Source organism: Mustela nivalis (genome assembly GCF_964662115.1).
Source record: "Mustela nivalis genome assembly, chromosome: 3".
Lineage (NCBI taxonomy): Eukaryota > Metazoa > Chordata > Mammalia > Carnivora > Mustelidae > Mustela > Mustela nivalis.
Window position 1 is genome coordinate 117,077,374 of NC_139022.1, and position 18,891 is coordinate 117,096,264.

At 54.9% G+C, this 18,891-nt stretch overlaps 1 protein-coding gene across 50 annotated transcripts; it reads left to right on the forward strand.

Annotated features, from left to right (window-relative positions):
- Window positions 1-956: 956 nt before the first annotated feature.
- Window positions 957-16,919, forward strand: RNF44 (ring finger protein 44). Of its 50 annotated transcripts, none has more exons than XR_014309572.1 (13): window positions 969-1,169; window positions 9,851-9,938; window positions 11,846-11,997; window positions 12,206-12,395; window positions 12,817-12,984; window positions 13,400-13,573; window positions 13,687-13,848; window positions 13,932-14,056; window positions 14,379-14,466; window positions 14,555-14,676; window positions 14,811-14,910; window positions 15,101-15,435; window positions 16,263-16,919. XR_014309572.1 is itself a non-coding variant. In XM_082723172.1 (12 exons), exons 3-12 carry the CDS (start codon window positions 11,891-11,893, stop codon window positions 15,161-15,163), a joined length of 1,329 nt encoding a protein of 442 aa, XP_082579298.1. In that variant the 5' UTR covers window positions 1,033-1,169; window positions 9,851-9,938; window positions 11,846-11,890; the 3' UTR covers window positions 15,164-16,919. The 50 variants fall into 50 exon arrangements, 22 of the variants coding, with proteins under 22 accessions (XP_082579294.1, XP_082579305.1, XP_082579309.1 ...); XR_014309575.1 differs by having other exon boundaries at window positions 993-1,169; window positions 15,101-15,760; XR_014309576.1 differs by having other exon boundaries at window positions 995-1,169; window positions 15,101-15,355.
- Window positions 16,920-18,891: the final 1,972 nt, after the last annotated feature.

Sequence of the window (18,891 nt, forward strand, 5' to 3'; positions counted from 1 at the left end):
GGAAGAAACAGGTTTGTTAAAGGATGAACCGGAGTAAGGCAGAAAGCAGGCTCCAGGTGTCAGGAGTGAGTAGAAATCTTGGAGTCTGCCACTTCCTAGCAACATTTCTTCACCTCACTAATGCCTCGGTTTTCAAATCTAAAGAACAGGGATAATAATAATTTTCTCTCTCTGAGTTGTTAGACTTTAAGGAATAACGAAGTTAATTCATGTTAAGCACTTAGAACATTGCTTTACACGTGATAGAAACTCAACAAATGGAAGCTTTAAAAAATAAGACGGCCTCCAAGCATCTGGCAGAGGAGCCCATCCCCGGATCGTGGGGCAGCCTCTGCCAGGCGAGGCCTGCAGGGACTACAACGGGATCGACCTGGCGGGCGCGGGGCAGGCTGGGAGTTGTAGTTGTAGTTCTCGCCCGGCTAAACCGCCCACGGACGCGGGGCCACCAGGATCAAGGATCCGCTCTGGGAGTGGGGAATGTCCGGCCAGAGGAGGGGGCGGTCAGCTCTGCTCCGGGGTATCTCTAGCGATGGGCATATCCGTCCTATTGTCACTGGAGTCTCCTAACCTCTCGAAAAGGGGATCGGCGCTCGCAGTTCGAAGACGAGAAAACAGGCTTAGAGAAGGGACCAAAGCTGGGAACATCTACGGACGGCAGTCTTTACTCTGTATTACTGACCCTACCCCCCCAATCCGAAGCCGGGGAGGGAGACAAACTCTCCGGGCAGCAAAGGTTCTTTGAACGGGCATGGAGTCGCGTTATGTTCTGCATTTCACAGACAAGACAGAGTCACTCGCTCGCCCAACATCACGCGGGTAGTAAGTGAGCCGCTGGGATGCCAGGCCCTAGGTGCTTCGCCCTTGCACGCCCTTTGCCGCCGCACTCTGAGGGGCGTGGCCTAGAGGCGCCCCGCCTCCTCCACCCTCCGCTCTTGTGCACTTGGTGCGGTCCAGGTAGTTCCACACGCGCACAAGATTGGGGGTGAAGCTGCGCAGCCGCCGTAGGCCGCGCGCCCGGGTGGTGAGGTCTGCGGACGGTTCCACTGCACGGGGCCAGAGGGGGGGCCGCGGCAGGCGGCGCTCAGGCCGCAGCGGGACCCGGACCCCGGGCTGCAGCGGGAGCGACTCGCCGGCCGCCCGGTTGGGGTGGAGCCCAGCCGCGGTCCCAGGTAACGCCTGGCTGGGACCCTGCGCCATGCGCCTCAGGCTCGAGGCCAGCGAGGACGGAGCGATAGGGGGCGGTCGCGGGCTGACAGAGTAGCTCAGGGACTTCCAGCGAGGCCTCTGCCTGCGTCTGCAGTGCTGAGCTCGGTGTCCCGGGACCGGGAGCCGGAGGTGCTCCGCTCACCAGGGCGTCCGCCCGCCCGCTAGGTCCTAGTGCCCCCGTTTGGGGACAGCCCCCCCCACGAACTACGAGTCCCAGAGTGCCCTGCGCCCCGCACGTGACCCGACCGGCACCCACCCCACCCCCACCCCGCGCGGGTTCCGGCTCGCGCTGGGGCCCTGTTGTCAGGGAACAGGAACTAAAGTGGCGCCGCAGTCCTCCGGCTTCGTAACGTCCTTCCAAACATTTTACCAGCGCTCCTTGTGCCAGCCGCTGGGGAGCCAGAGCTTCCCGAGCCTTGCCCTGGAGCCTCTGCGGGTCCGAAGAACAGGCCACCACACCCCAGCGCCGTAGATACAGCTTTCAGAATGGCAGAATGCGGGGGCGGGGGCGGCGGTCCAGAGAGGGTGTGTGTCTTATGCAAGGTCACACAGCTTCCGTTGCCTAAGGATCTCTAGACTCGAACTTGAGGGGCTGTCGGAGGTCAGGGCGGTGGTGTGAACAGGACGGGGTAGGAAGCCTGGCCCTCAGGAGAGAAACTTACATGGAGAGAAAGTGGGAATCCAGTTGAACTCATTTCCTTGGGTCTGCCAGGTGCCGCACTCCTGCAGGCCCCCGGTTTTCATCTCTGGATGATGTGATAGTACCTGCTCCCACCTCTGCAGACCCCGGGAGTTACAGCGGCCAGAGCTGCAGCGGGGAGGGAATCAGAAAGGGGAACCCCTTCCAACACCGTGCCCACAAAACTCACACACTCAGGTGCAGACCCAGACTCAGAAAGTTGGGCAGGTCGGTCAAAGATGCACACACAGTGGGAGAAACTGTTGACCCACTGAGGTAGGTACTGTCCCCTCCGTTTTACCCCTGGCCAAACTGAGCTGTAAAAAGGTGGTGACTTCCTCAAAATGACATAGCTAATAAGGGGCAGAGCCAGGCTCCAAGCTCAGACAGGCTGACCAGAGGCTCTGTATTTAACCATCAGTGTGTGCCTGTCCTCAGTAGCCTGTAGGAGATGAATAATAGTGGTGCACACTAAGTGCTCAGTAAATATCATGTGTCACTAGTGTTATTGTCTTGATTTTACAGATAAGACTAAGGTAGAGAAAAGCCAAATAACTGACCCAACTTAGAACTAAAAGTACCCCTGACCTGAGCCCCAGGCCCGTGAACACCTTAATTTGATGCCCTGCCCTACCCCCATATGCACAAACAGCCACTTCTTTTTAGGGGAGCCAAAGCTTGGAGCTCAGATGTGAAGGTGGTGTGTTCAGGCGTGTCCTGAGCAGAGAGGACTTGGCAGGGAGGCCATCAACCTCCAATGTGGGGTGTGTGAGGCTCTGGGCTCAGGTCCGCAATGCTCAGTGGTAGCTAGGAGGTCTTTGTCCCAGGCTGGCTCTACCAGGCTGTGCTGTGTGACCCTGGGTGATCCCTTAATCTCTGCTCCACAGGCTACTGGGCCCTGCATCTGTAGAAGTTGAGGAGTCTTAGAAGAAAGGAGTGGGGTGCTTTCTGACCCTGAGGGAAAAATGGAGGCAACGAGCTGTCCAAGTTCTTAGGAAGGGGAGGGCCCCAGCAGGAATCCATGACCACCCCCCTTTCTGCCAAAGTGGAATCCCTCCCATCTGAAGAGGAGGCTTGTGGGTGGAAGCTGGAATGTAACATCCAGGGCTTTGCCTTGGAGGGACTGGGATTTGAATCCTCTGCTGCTCATGCACAAGTCCTTGAGCCTCCATGGTCTATTTTTGCCTTGGTGTATCTGTGCTTTTTATTATTGAGCAACCCTTAGGGACTCTCTTTTGACATTTTTTTTTTTTTAAGATTTTATTTATTTACTTGAGAGAGAGACAGTGAGAGAGAGCATTAACGAGGAGAAGGTCAGAGAGAGAAGCAGACTCCCCATGGAGCTGGGAGCCCGATGCGGGACTCGATCCCGGGACTCCAGGATCATGACCTGAGCCGAAGGCAGTCGTCCAACCAACTGAGCCACCCAGGCGTCCCTCTTTTGACATTTGTATTGCATGAACCAAACTTAATGTGAGATTAGAATGTGATCCCAGGTTTGCCCCTTGATGGCTAAGTCATCCCCCTCCTCACCCATTTCTTCATCTGCAAAATCCTGGCGCCTAGCTCTTTGGTCATCGGGAGGACCAGAGAGATGATCAGGATGGGACTTCCTTAGATTGTGCAGGAAACCCTAGAACCCGAATTTCTCCACAGAACCTCACTGCACGTGCTTGCATAAGAATGAGCCGCCCCTTCCTGTGGCCTCTGGAACCCACTGGGCCACACTTCCGGGATCTGAGGCAAGGAGAGGCACTTCCTGAACCACTTTCCTCATATGTGAGATGAAAACAGAACCTGTCTTCAAGTGGTAGGGGTGGAGTAGGGTGGATGTGAGTGGGGCACACAGTACATGTGCAGGCCATATTACCACGTTGGGGTTCCCAAGCAGACCTGTAGGTGAACCTGAGGGGATTTCACCAGAAAGCCCAGACTTCTGGCTTCTCTGGGAATCTGGTAAAATTGAGCCTCCTGCCCACGTGCTCCAGGGTGATTCTGCATGTGCCCAGGAAGGTTTTTCAGATCAGGAGGAGAAGTGTTACTGGCCTCTGGCCCTGGGGGCACCCTGGGGGTTTGTGGGTGCTTGCTTAGGGCCTCCCAGGGGAGTAAGCCAGAAGGTCATGCGTGAGAAAGGACAGAGCAGGGTTTTCCCAGCCCTGTAGCATCAGAGGTGAGAGTCAAACTCCAAGCCCCTTCCTTAAGCATCTGCTGCCCAGTGTGAGCCAGCACCTGCTGGGGTGGGGGAGCAGCCCCATGGAGACGGTTTTTCTGCCATCCTGGTGCAGTGTGGTAACAGCTGTGCTGTGCATTAAGGAAGCCAGGGCAGCTGACTGCAGAAAACAGGTCAGGGAGGCCTCGCAGAGGCAGTCTTGGAGCTGAACCCCAAAGGCTGAGCAGTGTTCTGCTGGAGTTACAAGGTGGTGGGGAGGTTTTAATTAGAGTTGTACAGTCAGAGGTTTGGTGGCTTCAAAGTACCTGGCTTGATTGTGGCTGAAGAATTGCGTTCTGAGGGTGCAGGAGTGGTAAGGTAGTCTCTGGCAAGTCACTCTTGGGCAAGTCACTTCTTTCCTTGAGCCTCATATCCTCACCCATAAACTGAGCCCTTCTGGTGAAGGCTAGATGATAGTACACTTAAAGATGATGAATTCCATTAGGCCAGCTGGGGGTTATGGAGTGAGACATGAAGTGAAGTGACCGTGACAGGGCTACGTGCAAATCAGATGATATGAAGTGAAGACTGGGGTACGTCTAGCCCTGAGTTCAGAGATGGGGGAGGTTCAGTACATGCTGGAGACCCCAGAGCTTCCTATAAGAGGTGAGATGAGAACAGAGCCCTGAAGGACAGAGAGGAGAAATAGATTGGTTGCAAGGAGGAGAGAGGGCATCTGAGGGAGGCAGTCCATCTAAGCAGGCAGGAAGATAGCAGTCAGGGAAGGCCAGTAGGTGCTCCATCGTGGCTGTGGGAGAACTGGGGAGAGGTGAGCCTGAAAGGCTAGGGGAAGCTGGTTAAGGACAGCACCAGGGGCAGACAGTAGGGAGCCATTGCAGGTTCTGTCCCTACACAGGCAAGCAGGGGGTGGTCTTAACAATGTGGCATCTTCCAATGAGGGGAGGATTTTCTAGTTGCTTTTACATAATGGGGAGAAATAAAAGGTCAGAAGGGACATAGGAGAAGGGAGAGTTGATGAAAAGGAGTTGCTTAGAGAAAGGCATCCCCTCTACACCCCCATTCATTCTCATGCACACATAATTAAAAGCATGGTTAGAGTTGGGCAGGTAACATCGACAGTACTGCATCATGAACTTGCTCTCCCGTGCTTAGATATCTGCAACGTGCCCCTGGGAACCATCTTCAGTCATTGCATTACTGGCTGCACATCCACTGTGCAAGTATAGATTGTGGCTGGTCTAAACAAAACTTGAATAAGTATCTCTGTTCCCCAAACTTCTGGGTTGTTTCCACTGGATAACTTTCCTGAAGGGGGATTTCTGGATTTCTTACTTTAAGGGAACAGAAGTTTTTATGGCTTAGAAGATTTAAAAAAAATACTTTCACAGTAATTTTTAAAAATTTAATTTTTTAAAAAATATTTTATTTGAGAGAGAGAAGGAACAAGCAAGGGACGTGTCACTCAATCCCAGAACCCTGGGATCATGACCTGAGCCAGGAGAGAGTCTTAAACTCCATGCTGAGCACCGAGCCCAACACAGGGCTCAGTCTCACCACCCTGAGATCACTACCTGAGCTGAAACCAAGAATTGGAGGTTTAACCGACTGTGCCACCTAGGCACCCCTGTGTAGATTTTTGTTGTTGTTTTTTAAGAGCAAATGTACATAAGCATATACAATAAAAAGTCTTATCCTCCGGATCCCATACTCTCTTCCAGTTCTCCCTGAGGACAGTTGTTTCCTGTATCTTCCAGAAGTATTCTGTGCAGATATATATCCAGTTTTCAGGAAAATGGATACATTGTAACACCCTGTTCAAGCAAATTGCTTTCCATTTTTATTTTTAAATTTGGGGTTATGAAGTACACCAAAGCAGCATAGAATATGACACCACCCCACCCTCAGTAGCTCTACACACAGGCTTTAATAAATGTTAACATTTTGCATTGGCATCTTGTTTAGTGGGTAGCCCTATGTCAGTGCAGCCCCACGCGGAGCAGTCCGGTTATTGATCATATGCACATGATTCTTTTCAGCCTATGCCCAGCTCTTGGATATTTAGAACATTACTGACTTTTTTTTTTAAATAATCGATGTGGAGGTAATACCCCACTTTGTATAATGTTGCCCCTGTATTAAGGCAGAGGAGAATGAGCTCGGCTGTGGTTTCGGTTCAAATACCTATTCGGCCACCCTTCATAGCTGTGTGAGTTGAAGTGCGTGGGTAACACCCCCCTTGACCCTCCTGACCCATCTGTAAAATCCTGTAGCAATCCTTCCTTCTCATCGTCGCTGGGAGGAGTGCAGTAGGAAACTGAAGACTTATTTGGGCTTAGTTTTCCAAAACTCTTAAGCAGGGAGCCCTCTATGGAAGAGACCAAGCTCTCCCAGCCACGCGCCGACTGCTACCGGAGCGCCGGACTAGAGCAGCTCCCGCTTCAAACTGTTCCCCGCCCCTTTCCCGGGCCACGCCGGGGGCGGGGCGGTTAAGTGTCTCTGTGGCGTCGGCGCACGCAGGACCAATCCCCTTGCCCCGCAGGCGTTAGCTCGTTTGTATGGGTCACCCGCTATTGGTCCGTTGGGCAACCCAGGTGTCCCAGCTTTTTAAAGCTGCCGCGTAGTATAAACAAGGAGATGCAGGGTGGCCAGGCCATGATGTCATCGCGGCGCGGTAGCTCTTGGGGCTGACGTCATCTCCGGGGAGGTTGCCGACCCAAGGCTGTTAGAGCCTTCCTAACCCAGTTGGGCTGGTTTAAGAGGCCCCTCCTGCCTCGTCGAAGGTCAGTCCCATTGCACTTCAGTATCCCAGGAAGCGCCCCGTCCCCGAAGAGAAGACCATGACACAGTAAGTCCGGGCTGCGGCTCTTCTAGGGGGACCCATTTCTCCGGCAGGGAAACTGAGCCTCAGAGGCGCGAGTGGTTCACGAGTTTGCATAGCAAGTTCGAGTTGCAGCTGGTTGGCCTTGCCCACGCCGGGGTCTCCCATCTTTAGCTCAGGCCATGTGGCCCCGCCCCCTGCTTGTGATGAGGGCGGTCACTTTAAGTGCGAAGGTGGGGGCAAGGAGGAGGTTTTAAGAAAATCTGCCTTTCAAGATGGCGTCCCATTAATCACGTGCCGAGTCGCGGCGAGCAATTGGCTCTCATAGCCCCCGCGGGGCGGAGCTCTTGGCTGGGCTGCCGCGGGCAGCAGCCGGCTACTGTTTGCCGGAACCTCCCGGCGCGCCCCCGCGAGCCCCCCTCCCGCCCGGCGCGCGACCCCGCCGCTTCGAATGTTGTGAATCAAATGTGGGGTTTGTTACATTCCGCTGCCGCCGCGGACAGTTCTTAAAGGGCCAGCCGCCTGCAGCTGCGCAAACCCGGCTGCGTCCTGCGCCGCCTCCCGCTCCCGGAGGGCCTGGGCTGAGAGGCAGACCGCGCGTGGGCCTCGCGAGGCAGACGCCGGCGGACCGACAACAAAGAGAGAGCCCCGGAAGGAGCTGGACTGCCCCCGGACCGGGGGGGTGGGGAGGGGAGCACATTGTTCCGCAGGGCGGGGGCTCTTAAAGGGTCCAGCAGCCCCCCTCCCCTCTGTCCAGCTTGGCCGTCCTAGATCGGGAACAAAGGAGCCAACGTGTGGCCTGGCGGCCCAAGGTGAGTAGGGGCCAGAGCCCCAACTCCCTATTTCCGCATCCCTGGAACTCCTGTCCCTCTCCCCTGGGATTGGGGGCTGTGATCTAGCTGGCTCCGCAGGGGTTAATCACGGGCGGTCCAGAGGGGATAAGGAGAGACCTCTAGAATCAAGGAGGATCACCCCCCCCAGCCCCCAAGGCCGGGTCGAGCCTCCCTTCTCTGGAGGCTGAGTGCTGCGGAGGCTGAGTGCTGCGGTTGGAAAGGAAGGAGCCGCCCCCTCCCCCTGCCGCCGCCACTTCCTTTGTTGTTGCTTTTGTCTCACGCCGAGCACATGGTCCGGGAACCTCGGCTCTTAAAGTCACAGCGCTCTGGCCCCAACGCCGCAGTCCGGCCTCCCGCCCCCCATGTCCTTGCGAGCGCAGCACAAATGAGTGAGGGGGGACGTTGGGGGTCTCCTCGCCGGGCGGGTGTCTGTACCTTGGCCCCCCATCCCCGGGGAGGGGTGGATGAGGAAGCTCCCCGGAGCCCCTGCGCCTGGCCCGCGTTGAGGAGGGGCAGGTCCTTCAGGAACACTGGTTTCCTCCCCCGCTAATGTGACCACCTGGTTTCTTGCGTCTTGTTTCTTTTGGCTTTATTTAGGCGTTCTAGGAAGGAGAGATTTCCACCCCCATTTCACAGCTGTGACAACTGAGGCTTACAGAAGCAGAGAGATTTCCTTGACCAAGGTCACCTAGGGAACTTGGGCTATCCAAGGACTCCTAGCTCTGAGGCTGATGGTCCTACTCTCAGCTACCTCCAGGCAGCACACGTTCGGAGAGCTCTGCTTGCCTACCAGGCAGTAGTGGCTTAGCCTGCCCCTGGCGGGGAAGGGGGCTTCTCATCCTGCTTAAATCTACTCCGGCTCTCAGGCAGACATCCCCAGGGCAAATGAATTGGCAGGGGTTTCCTAGACTTGGACTGGAATAGCTGCATGGGGCACTGGAAGTAGGGAATTGGCTGCCTCCTGGGGAAAGAGGTGGCTGCAAAGTGTGGTGCCTGCTTCAGGCAAGATTGGGTTTAGGGATGGGACCCTGCAGACACATTTATCCACACCTCATTGAAAGTGCAGCACCAAGGACTATGAAAAGACAGAAATTGGGGGTGGTCACCTGGCCACCCTTGCAGTTTGACCTTGAGCAAGTTGCTTCCTCCAACTCTGGGTCTCAACTTGCTTCATTCACCACAATAGTCGTGAGTGCCTAAAACAGAAAACTCTTCATCCCCTTTAGGTACTGAAATTAGTTGGGATTAGGTGGGTTTGGGGGCTCCTGATGCTGAGAGTGTCAGGGGTTGGGGGGATCTGGGCCTTGGTGGCCAGCAAGGCAGAACTAGTTCTGTCTCTCTCTGGCTTTGTGGGCTAGAACAAGTTACTTCCCCTCTCTGGGTCTCAGTTTCCTCAACTGTGAAGTGGGTGTGTCCCTTCCGCACAACCTCTGTTCTTAGTAGGACTTCCAAGAACCAGGGGTCCTTCCCTTGCCAGCTGGGATTTCCCCTAGGGAGGCATATTTCCCAGTATCTCTTGCAGAGCTTGAAGTGGCACCTGATTTCTTTTTGTGAGGGTGAGAGTGGAGGTTAACCTCTCTTAATTTCTAATAGTGATCACTCACACATGCGCTTTAGAAATCACCTTTCCTTTGCGCAGTCCTTGCCAGTCCACTTGCAGGTGGTTATCTGGCTGTTCCATCTTACAGGTGAAGAAGCTGAGGCTGAGAGGGGAAGTGATGTGCCCAATCCTCAGCCAGGACTGTGGCCAGAGTTGGGGTATTGTGTAGAAGAATGCAAGGGTTGACACTTAAAACTTTGGCACAATCATCTACAGCGGGAGGCCCTTTGGTCTGCTGGTTTGGTTTCTCAGCTCCTTGCCACTTCCCTTTCCTGAGGAATGGGTGTTTTTGAAGGGGCTGACCAGAGCAGATTCCCATGTGCCTGAGCGCCTATGCCATCCACATCCCACAGACTTCAGCAAGGCAACCTGGAGCCGTTGAAGATGCTGCCTGGGCCATATCCCAGTGTACTCCAGCTCTGGCTGATAGACTCTGGACCTCACCTCACTGAGCCTCAGTGTCCTTACATCTGAGGGTTGCTATGAGGACTCAGGATGGCATGTGAGAAGTGTCATAGTCATTACTGTTACTATTCTTTATCAGCAGGACTGTCGGCTCCCAGGATCTCCGAGGTCAGTTAGAGCAGAGGTGCCCAAACCTGGCTGTGCCATAGAAACTGCTGGGGAATTTGGTAAAATATCTCAATGTCTTTGTTTCCCAACCCTCCAAAGATTCTGATCCAGAAGGTCTGGAGTGGCCTAGGAATCTCTCATTTCAGATATTTAGCAGTATACTAGGAGTCTCTCTTGGCCTTTTTGCTAGGCTGGATTGTCAGCAAGAATCAGGAAGACTGTGGGTATACACATGTGTGAAGGATGTACACTCGGCTCACCCCAGGGGTTACAGACCTAGTCACCTATGGTGGGCAGGTAGAGAATGGGCTTTCGGTGGTCTGGAGAGAAAGCTCCTGCTCCAGTGAGAGGAACCAAGCAGAAATGAAGGCCTAGTGGGACCAGATTTTCTGCTTTTTTTTCTCTCAGGAAGGAACAGATTTTTATGTAATCTCCCAATTTTTAATCATAGGCACCAATTTCCCTCCTGCCAAACTGTGTGATGGGCTCTCGAGTGTATTTACCACATCATTGCTGGACACAGGCCGGTCACTGGGCTCTGCCCTCCCTTCTGCCAAGTGCCAGAACCCAGGTTAAGCAGGAGAAATGTGAATTCCAGCTCTTACATGCCTGGCTGTGGCCATGGCCAGGTGCTATCCTAGCAAGTGAAGAGCTTCCCCTGGACGCTGGCTATGAGAGTTAGGGCCCCGGTTTGTAAAGCCGAGCACAGAGGAGGTGTTCTTGCCACTGCTGGCAGGAGGGAATGAGGTATTGAGGGTATGATGCACTGGCTCCCCAGCTGTGTCAGCAGGGAGGGAACACTGAAAGCTGGGTGTCGGAGATGCATAGGATTTCTGTCAGATGGAGAAGGGGCGGTTGGAGGAGGCCTCCCCGTGGCAGGAACAGCAAAGGGCTGGTCCTATTTGATGCACCCTTCAGCTTTGCACGGCCTGACAGGTTCCAGAGTTTTCTCTGCCAGGGCCTCATCCCAACCTCTGGAGTTAATAAATGGTCCCCCCAGCTTATCCCACCTGGACCCCCCAACTCCTACCCAAGGGAGGACACCTGCCCCACCCCATTCCCACTCAACTTCCTCCTTTAGGTTCTCACTTCCCCTTTTTTCTCAGCAAGCCCCACCGCCACTTGGGGGCTGTGTTAGGCCCCCAGAGCAAGGGCCTGGCTGTATGCCAGACGCACCCACCCACCAGTGGCCACTTGATCACCTCCTGCAGAGCGCTTGGGCTGGACCCCTTCTTGCTAGCATCAGGGTGCCGTGAGAGGCTTGTGGCCAGCTCACCTCCCAGCTTTGACACTTGGCCAAGTCTCTTTCAATCTCATTGACCCTCAGTTTTCTAGTCTGTGAACTGGACCTTGAAGAGTAGATGAAGTCACATGTGGGTAGGCACTGTGGCAACTGATTATGAAAAGAGAGAAAGCTGATTTGAATTGAGAACCCCTGAGGGCAAGAACTGGGTCAGAACCTCTTACCTGGCAATAGTGGAAAGAGAAGGCCTGATTGGAGTCCCCCTAGAGCCAACACAATGGAATGGAGGAAGCTGGAGTGCCCTCCCAAGGACCCCCTGCTTCCTGGAGGTTAAAGTTATGGACCACCACACCAGAACAGGGAGCCCTGGGGACTCCAGCTTGAGGGAACCTTAGTGGAGCCACCTGGCCTGGAAGCATGCTGGCCAGCCCTCTTAACTCACCTCTTAACTCACCATAACCCTGAAGGGGAACTTGATTCCATTTCATAGAGTAGGAAACTGAAACCTGGGCTCCCTGTCCCTGATCTGTCATCCTGGATCCCCAGTGCCCATGAAGGTGCCCAGACCCAGAGTGCACACTGCGCAATGGAGTACAGTGGTGTGGTGGACATACTAGCCCTTAGAATCAGACTGCTGAGGTTTGATTCTGTCTCCACAATCCCTAATGGGGCAAGTGACTGGACTTCTGTGTGCCTGAGGTTGTTTATCTGTTTGCTTCCTAGGGTTGTGAGCCCTGGCCCAGCCCCTCCACCCCTCTGCCACCCCTGATGCGACCATGGGCTCTGGCAGTGACTAGGTGGCCACCCTCTGCCCCTGTGGGTCAGCGGCGATTCTCTGTAGGACCCGGCACTACCCCGGGCCAGCTCCGGGGAAGGTAGGAAGGAACCTCCTAGTCCTACAGAGCTTAGAATCCCTGGTACCAGCGCTGTCAGCTTGGGTTGGGGCATAGGGGCCAGGGGTGGCAGGGCACAGGGCCCTGAGCGGTCTTCCTTCCCTAGTGGGTAGTGACCTTGGCTTCTCTCCATGCTCTCTGAATGAGTGGCTCCCCTCAGTCCTACTGGGGCCTCCTCTCTGTGGTGCAGCCCCAGCCGCGAGGGCCCCCTGGCCAGCCTGCCTGCCCAGGATGAGCGCTTACCCTCCCAGCAGCCACCACCCCGACCACCACACCTCCCTGTAGAGGAGCACCGAGCCTCGGCTCCTGCCGGCAGGAGCCCCCGAATGCTGCACCCAGCCTCCCAACAGAGCCCGTTCATGGTTGATCTCCACGAGCAGGTAGGCAGAATACCCATCACCTCCGTTTCCCCACCCTGCTGGCCCCTCCCCACCAGCCTCTGGCAAGCCTGTCTGAGGACCAGAGGTAGCAGAACCCTGATTTCCCCTTGCTTTACTCATTGCATGTTCAGTGAAGCGTTATTAGCCCTGTTTTACAGGTTGGTAAATTAAGGCCCAGAGAAGGGAAGGGCCTTCCTTAGGAATACACAGTGGGTGAGTGGTAGAGTTGGAAGCCCCTCCCAGGTTCCCAGAGGGTTCTCTCTACCCTCTAGGGCTTGGGACAAGGAGTACCGGCAGGTAGGTACCTAGGTAGGCCCCAGCTAGAGAAGGGAAGGGAGGTGGCCCAGTAGGGCTTTCTCATTTGAGGGCAGCAGCATGGCTATTTCTTCCTTACACTTCCCGGGTTTCTCTCTGCCCACAGGTGCACCAGGGACCTGTCCCTTTGTCCTACACAGTCACGACAGTGACGACCCAAGGCTTTCCCTTGCCTACAAGCCAACACATCCCTGGCTGCAGTGCCCAGCAGCTCCCAGCATGCTCCGTGATGTTCAGCGGGCAGCACTACCCCCTCTGCTGCCTCCCACCTCCGGTGAGTGAGTGCCTCCACCTCCTGCTCCATCCCCACTTCAGAGCCTCAGACAAGGCCAGCAGCAAAAGCAAACTGAGCTTATGACACCCATCCACACTATCAGAGCGCCTGCCTAGCTCCAGGCTTCCACCCTGCCCAGAAAGGCACGTGTACATTCGCAGATAGTGAGGGAGCACCTCAGGGTTCAGGGACCTTCCCAACCCAGTGCCTACCTTGTGGTTTGGAATTGTAACTGTGGGCCTTAAGAGTGTAGTGTCCTGCCTGGGTGGCCTCTGGCAGGGGTAGGAGGGGCCAGAAGGCTTCAGTGAGGTCACCTCTCAATGGGTGGAATGGCCCCTGGCCCTTGGCCCAGGCATAGGCGCAACCCAGAGCCTAGAACATTCTGCAGCCCCCTACCCCCTCCCTCTCTTGGCAGCTGATCCAGGCGTGTACCATGCAGCAGCTCCCCGTGCCCTATCAGGCCTACCCTCACCTCATCTCCAGTGACCACTACATCCTGCATCCCCCACCGCCAGCCCCACACCCCCAGCCTGCCCACATGGCACCTCTTGGGCAGTTTGTATCGCTGCAGGCCCAGCACCCGCGGATGGTGAGTCTGGACAATGGGTTTGATGCTCTAGGGGATGGCATGGGGGCCATGGCTTCCCTTGTTAGTGAGTCTGGCTGCCCACCGCCCCCACCACCCCCCCCTTCTTCTTCCAGCCTCTGCAGCGGCTTGACAACGATGTGGACCTGCGGGGGGACCAGCACCCCTTGGGGAGCTTCACCTACTCCACCTCTGCCCCAGGCCCAGCCCTGTCCCCATCTGTGCCCCTGCACTACCTGCCCCACGATCCACTGCACCAGGAGCTGTCCTTCGGTGTGGTAAGTACCATCCCCAGCCAGACTCTAGAGTGATCAGGAGACAGGTCCACTGGGCTGATCTGCACCTGGCACCCCTCTCGTAGCCATATTCCCACGTGATGCCACGGAGACTGAGCACTCAGAGATACCGCCTGCAACAGCCGCTGCCCCCACCACCCCCACCGCCACCCCCACCACCGTATTACCCCAGCTTCCTGCCCTACTTCCTGTAAGTACCAGTACATCTGCCCCAGAGCCATGGTGCTGTGGTCTCCTGGGGCCTCCAGTTGTTGGACCCAAACAAAGCCCCATGGGGTGCCTGGGGCCTCTGAAGCCATCTGGCATCTCCACCAAACCATATACATTCTCAACACTCACCAACTGGGTTCCTGGCCCTCCTACAATGTCCTGGGACAAACACTGGAGTCCCTGGTGTGAACGGTGCAGAGCTCTGGGCTTTGTTTCACAGAGGGAGTCGGGAGCAGCTCTGCACCCCCTACACCTACTGACCTTGACCCTGGGCCCCCCACACCTGTCTCCCCCTCCCCTAGCTCGATGCTGCCAATGTCACCAACAGCAATGGGGCCCACCATCAGCCTGGATCTCGATGTGGATGACGTGGAGATGGAGAACTATGAGGTCCCGTGGAACACTGTCCTGGGAGGTGGGAGCCTGGGGGACCTCCAGCCCTGAGTATTAATGACCTTCCCTTCCCGCCTGGATACAGGCCCTCCTGAACCTGGCAGAGCGGCTAGGAGATGCCAAGCCCCGAGGCCTCACCAAAGCGGACATCGAGCAGCTCCCATCGTACCGCTTTAACCCAGACAGCCATCAGTCAGAGCAGACACTGTGAGTGCTGTGCCCCTATCTCCTGCCCCTCTGTGAGCACAGGGAGACTACAAGGGGACCCCTTTCTCCAGGGGGTTTTGTACTATGTGATGAGCCTCCCCCTGCCATCAGTGACGCTCTGTGCCCCCTCCCAGGTGTGTTGTCTGCTTCAGTGACTTCGAGGCACGGCAGCTGCTGCGAGTCCTCCCCTGCAACCATGAGTTCCACACCAAGTGTGTTGACAAGTGGTTAAAGGTAATGCAACCCAGGCCAGATGCCAGATGTTCGTTATGTGGTAAGGGAGGGGGGTGGATGTTGGAGGGTTTCCCTTGTCATCATCTAGAAGTTCAGGCTCTTTTCAGGGATGAGATCTCAGAGGTAGAATAGACCCAGCTGGGGTGGGGGACAGGCAAGAGTGGAGCCTGATGTGTGGCTGCTCCCCCAGGCTAACCGGACGTGTCCCATTTGCCGGGCCGATGCCTCCGAGGTGCCCAGGGAGGCTGAGTGAGGCTCACAGCCGCCCAGGATAACCCTGCCCGAAGCTCTGGAAGCTTGGGTTGGGGGACCTGGGGAGGACGGGGAGGGAGTGGCCCAGGCCTGCCCCGTCACTCCCGCCTGCATCTCCAGAGCTGGTGCCAGGTCAGCCCCAAGAGAAGTCCCTGCAATAAGCCCCTGCATTTGCCAAGCTCCAAAGACTCCTGTCCCAATCTGCCTGCCAGTCTGCCCACCACGGAGCTGCCTGAGTTTCCTTCACTCAGTCTCCCTCCTGTTTGCCCTCAAGTCTGTCTCCTTTTCCTGCCAGCCCTGGGAGCCAGGAGTCCATCCCCTCACCCCCGACCCCAAGTGCAGCTGGGGGAGATCCTCAGCCCCAGAATGGGCAAAGGGGGCTCCATCCTGGGTTGCCTGGTCTCTTGCACTGAAATGGTATGCTGCGTGCGGACAGAGGGTAGCATGAGGCCATTTCCCAGGCCTGGGTCCTCCTGCCTTCACCCCAGACTCAGGCAGCCAGCCCTACCCAGGCTGCTGTGAGGGTTGGCTCCCTCAAGGACCCTCACCCCAGTTACAACATTCCAGCCCACCCCCAGGCTGGAGGGTATCAGGGCCAGCCTCCTGAGCAGATGGGAGACAGGCCCTGAGCTGGGGTGGCCTGTGACCTGAGAGGGCCTGGGCCATGCAGGGGAGACGTGACCTCCTGTGTTCCTGGCGGCCACCCCTTCCTGGCAGTGACGGCAGCCAGACACACGCCCAATCTCCCCTTTCTGTTGTTTTGCATGAACGTGAGGAGCAGCAGTTTTTGTTTATTCGTTTGGCCCAAAATCGCGTGTAGGATTTGGGGGTGTGGATTTTTAAATAATTTGTTTCCTTTTGGTTTAATGGGGGATATAGGGACCAACCAGGACCAAGCGCCCAGGGGCCGGGAATGGTCTGGTGGTGCCGCCTGGTCTGCATGCATGTGTGCGGCTGGGGCTGGGCTGGGCAGCTGGCAGTCAGGGCTGGGGTTGGGGGGTGGTCTGTGCTCAGCTGATAACTGCCATGCACTGTACTGCACACGTCCCCAGAGCCTACCGGGACCGTACGCTTTTCAGGGCATTTCTCCCTCCAGCCAGGGCCTGTCTCCCACCTGACGGGGCAAGTCTCCTCCAAGGAAGTCCCAGGAGGACAGGGACCAGGGAGGGCGTGGACCCCACCTCCAGGGGCCCCCTCCCAGCCTGAGCCCTGCCCTCCAAGGTCTGGAGGAGGTCCCCGGTAGGGTCTGGCTGAGCTCCCATCTTCTCTTTCCCTAGTCCCATTCCTTTCCTGTCCTACCCCCAGCTGGGGTTGCTGCCCCGAACGAACCGCGTGTGGGGCCGGCACATCCTAGCAGGCAGCCCCTGGCGCCTGCTGCCTCAGGGATGCTCCAACCACCCTCGTTCTCCCTGCAGCGGCCCTGGCTCCCTGCCTCCCCTCAGCCTGCCATGGGGCCCCATCAGCCTGGCCCCACCCCCATGGAGAACCCAAAGTCTTACTGTATATAACTCCAGGTGATGTTTCTATATTTATAGCAGTGTTGAAACCCCATGTGTTTTACAGAGAACCACCCTCTCCAAACCCCCCCTCCCTTTCCCACCCCGACAAAAGGTTTTCCAGATCCTCAAGGTTCCTGGGGCGGGCGGAAACAGGCTCACGGGTTGTGTGTTGGCTGCAGCAGTCATTCCGATGAGCAGCTCTGGGGGGGAACACAACATTTAAAAAAAAAATCATTAAAAAAAAGATTTATAAAACAATTATTTAGGATGTTTGTGATTTGCCGACCTTGCTATAGATGCCATGTTACCAATGATTTCCTGTGGTGGGGGCTTGTCATTGTTTACTCTTTTATTTACCAACTTCTGGCCTAGGCATGACAGTGGGCACCATCCCCCAGCCCTGGCTGGGCCCAGCACCTGTGTTCTGTGTTAGAAAGGTGTTTTATGTATATGTGTGTGTGTGTGTGTATACACACACACACACACACACACACACACACATATATATATATATAAAATTACATATATATATATAAAAATACATGTAATTTGGGGGGCCCTGTTCCTTGCACATTTTACAGTTACCTCATTTTTCCCATGTATGTATTTGAGAAAATGCTAATATATAGAGAAAAAAAAATGGTTCTTAAAGCTTAAATGTGTGGTTTTTTCCATTCCATTGGATTCACATTGGTTTGTAGCATTTAACATAACTAGTATGTTGTATTATATATATGTGTATACTGATTGAAATTTTTAACAGATTTGTACTTTTTTTAAAATGAAAGTTGCTAGTTCTGCTTGACCAAGTAGTGCAATCATTATTTTTTTTAATATTGTTGCTGATTTCAGAGGGATATTCACTAATAAATGTATGATGTATATCAAGTATTGCCCAAGCTGCCTTTGGCTACCTGTGTTCTTTCTGTGGGAAGTAGGGGTAGTGTCAGTCTGAGAGTGGGTAGGGGATAGGGATGAGGTGGGCAGAAAAGACCGTTCTCTGCTGTGGCACCTTGGGGGTACCTCCTGATCAAGAGGGTCTGCCAAGCCAGGTTAGTGATGACATTCTGGGCCATCTGCTTCACACTCAAATTAGGCAGGATTCTATTGGCAAGTGGCAGGATTCCATGAAACTGGTTTTAGGCAACTGTCACTTGTTGGTCTCTCATTTCAATTCTGGAGGTAGGTTCTGCCTCAGGCGTGACTGGATTGGGCTCAGGCATGTTATAAACCAAGGTCTCCTGTCTCCTTCTGTGTGGTGGTTCTTGGCAGCTCTAGTTCAGTTTCTTCTAGTTTAGCATCATTCATGGGAAAACCATTTTTTCCCCGGAATTCTAATGATATTTCTGGGATGGAGTCTTGTTAGACCTGGTTTGGATTGTGGGTGCATCCCTGAGCCATTCATTACCATATCAGGGAGCTACACCAGCATGATCAGCGTAACTTGCATTACACACCCTCCCACACCCAGGAGACTACCTGGACTTGAGTCCCTCATCTCCAGGCTCAGTGGGAACTAGGGGCCTGAGAACCTCCCAGGGGACCAGGTTGGTGACGCGATTATATAACCCTTAACCCATGATGGTGTATGGTGCTGCAAGAGTATCAGCTGATTGTTAGCATGTCAAAGCAACATGGTCTGGAGCAGGAGCAGTGGGCTGGGGTCAGGAAACGCAGGACCTGGTGTCTGTGTGATGCCACTGTCTGTAGCCTTGGTCAGGTCACTTCTCTTTCAGCCTCTGGATCAACTGCAAAATAAGGGACAATTAGTCGAGTGGTTCCCTGTGTCTCAGAGAGAGGGTTATGAGAGCATAAGGGGGGTTAAGAAGGGCTCTGTTAAACAAGTTTGGGAAATTCCACACTAAAGGTAATAGGAGCCTATGCTGCAGGGCTTCTCTGAGCCATGGTTATGCTGATGAGTGTTACAAGCCTCTAGAAATGGATACTGTGAGCAGCAATTGCTATATTGGGCTTGTCTGGCTAAATGTAGTGCTCAAATTGCATTCTCTGGGGGCACACTGGGAAGTGCTGGACTAGACCAGTGATAGTGATGGAGTTCCAGGGCCCTAGTCTGAAGTCTAGGGAAGTCTCTAAGCTTTTTCCAGTATTTACAAAAAAAAAAAAAAAAACTTACAGGAAAGCTGATCTTATCAGTTGATTTAAAAAAAAAAAAAACTTGGCAAAATTGAACATTTATTCATGATAATAACTCAGCAAGCTAGAAATAAGA

Excerpts from the sequence above, each read along its gene's own strand:
- RNF44 (XM_082723183.1), top strand. The coding sequence starts at position 11,891 with ATGCGACCATGGGCTCTGGCAGTGACTAGGTGGCCACCCTCTGCCCCT. Across the intron at positions 11,998-12,175 it reads CCGGGCCAGCTCCGGGGAAG|TCCTACTGGGGCCTCCTCTC; the intron begins GTAGGAAGGAAC and ends GGCTCCCCTCAG. Across the intron at positions 12,985-13,399 it reads TCTGCTGCCTCCCACCTCCG|CTGATCCAGGCGTGTACCAT; the intron begins GTGAGTGAGTGC and ends CTCTCTTGGCAG.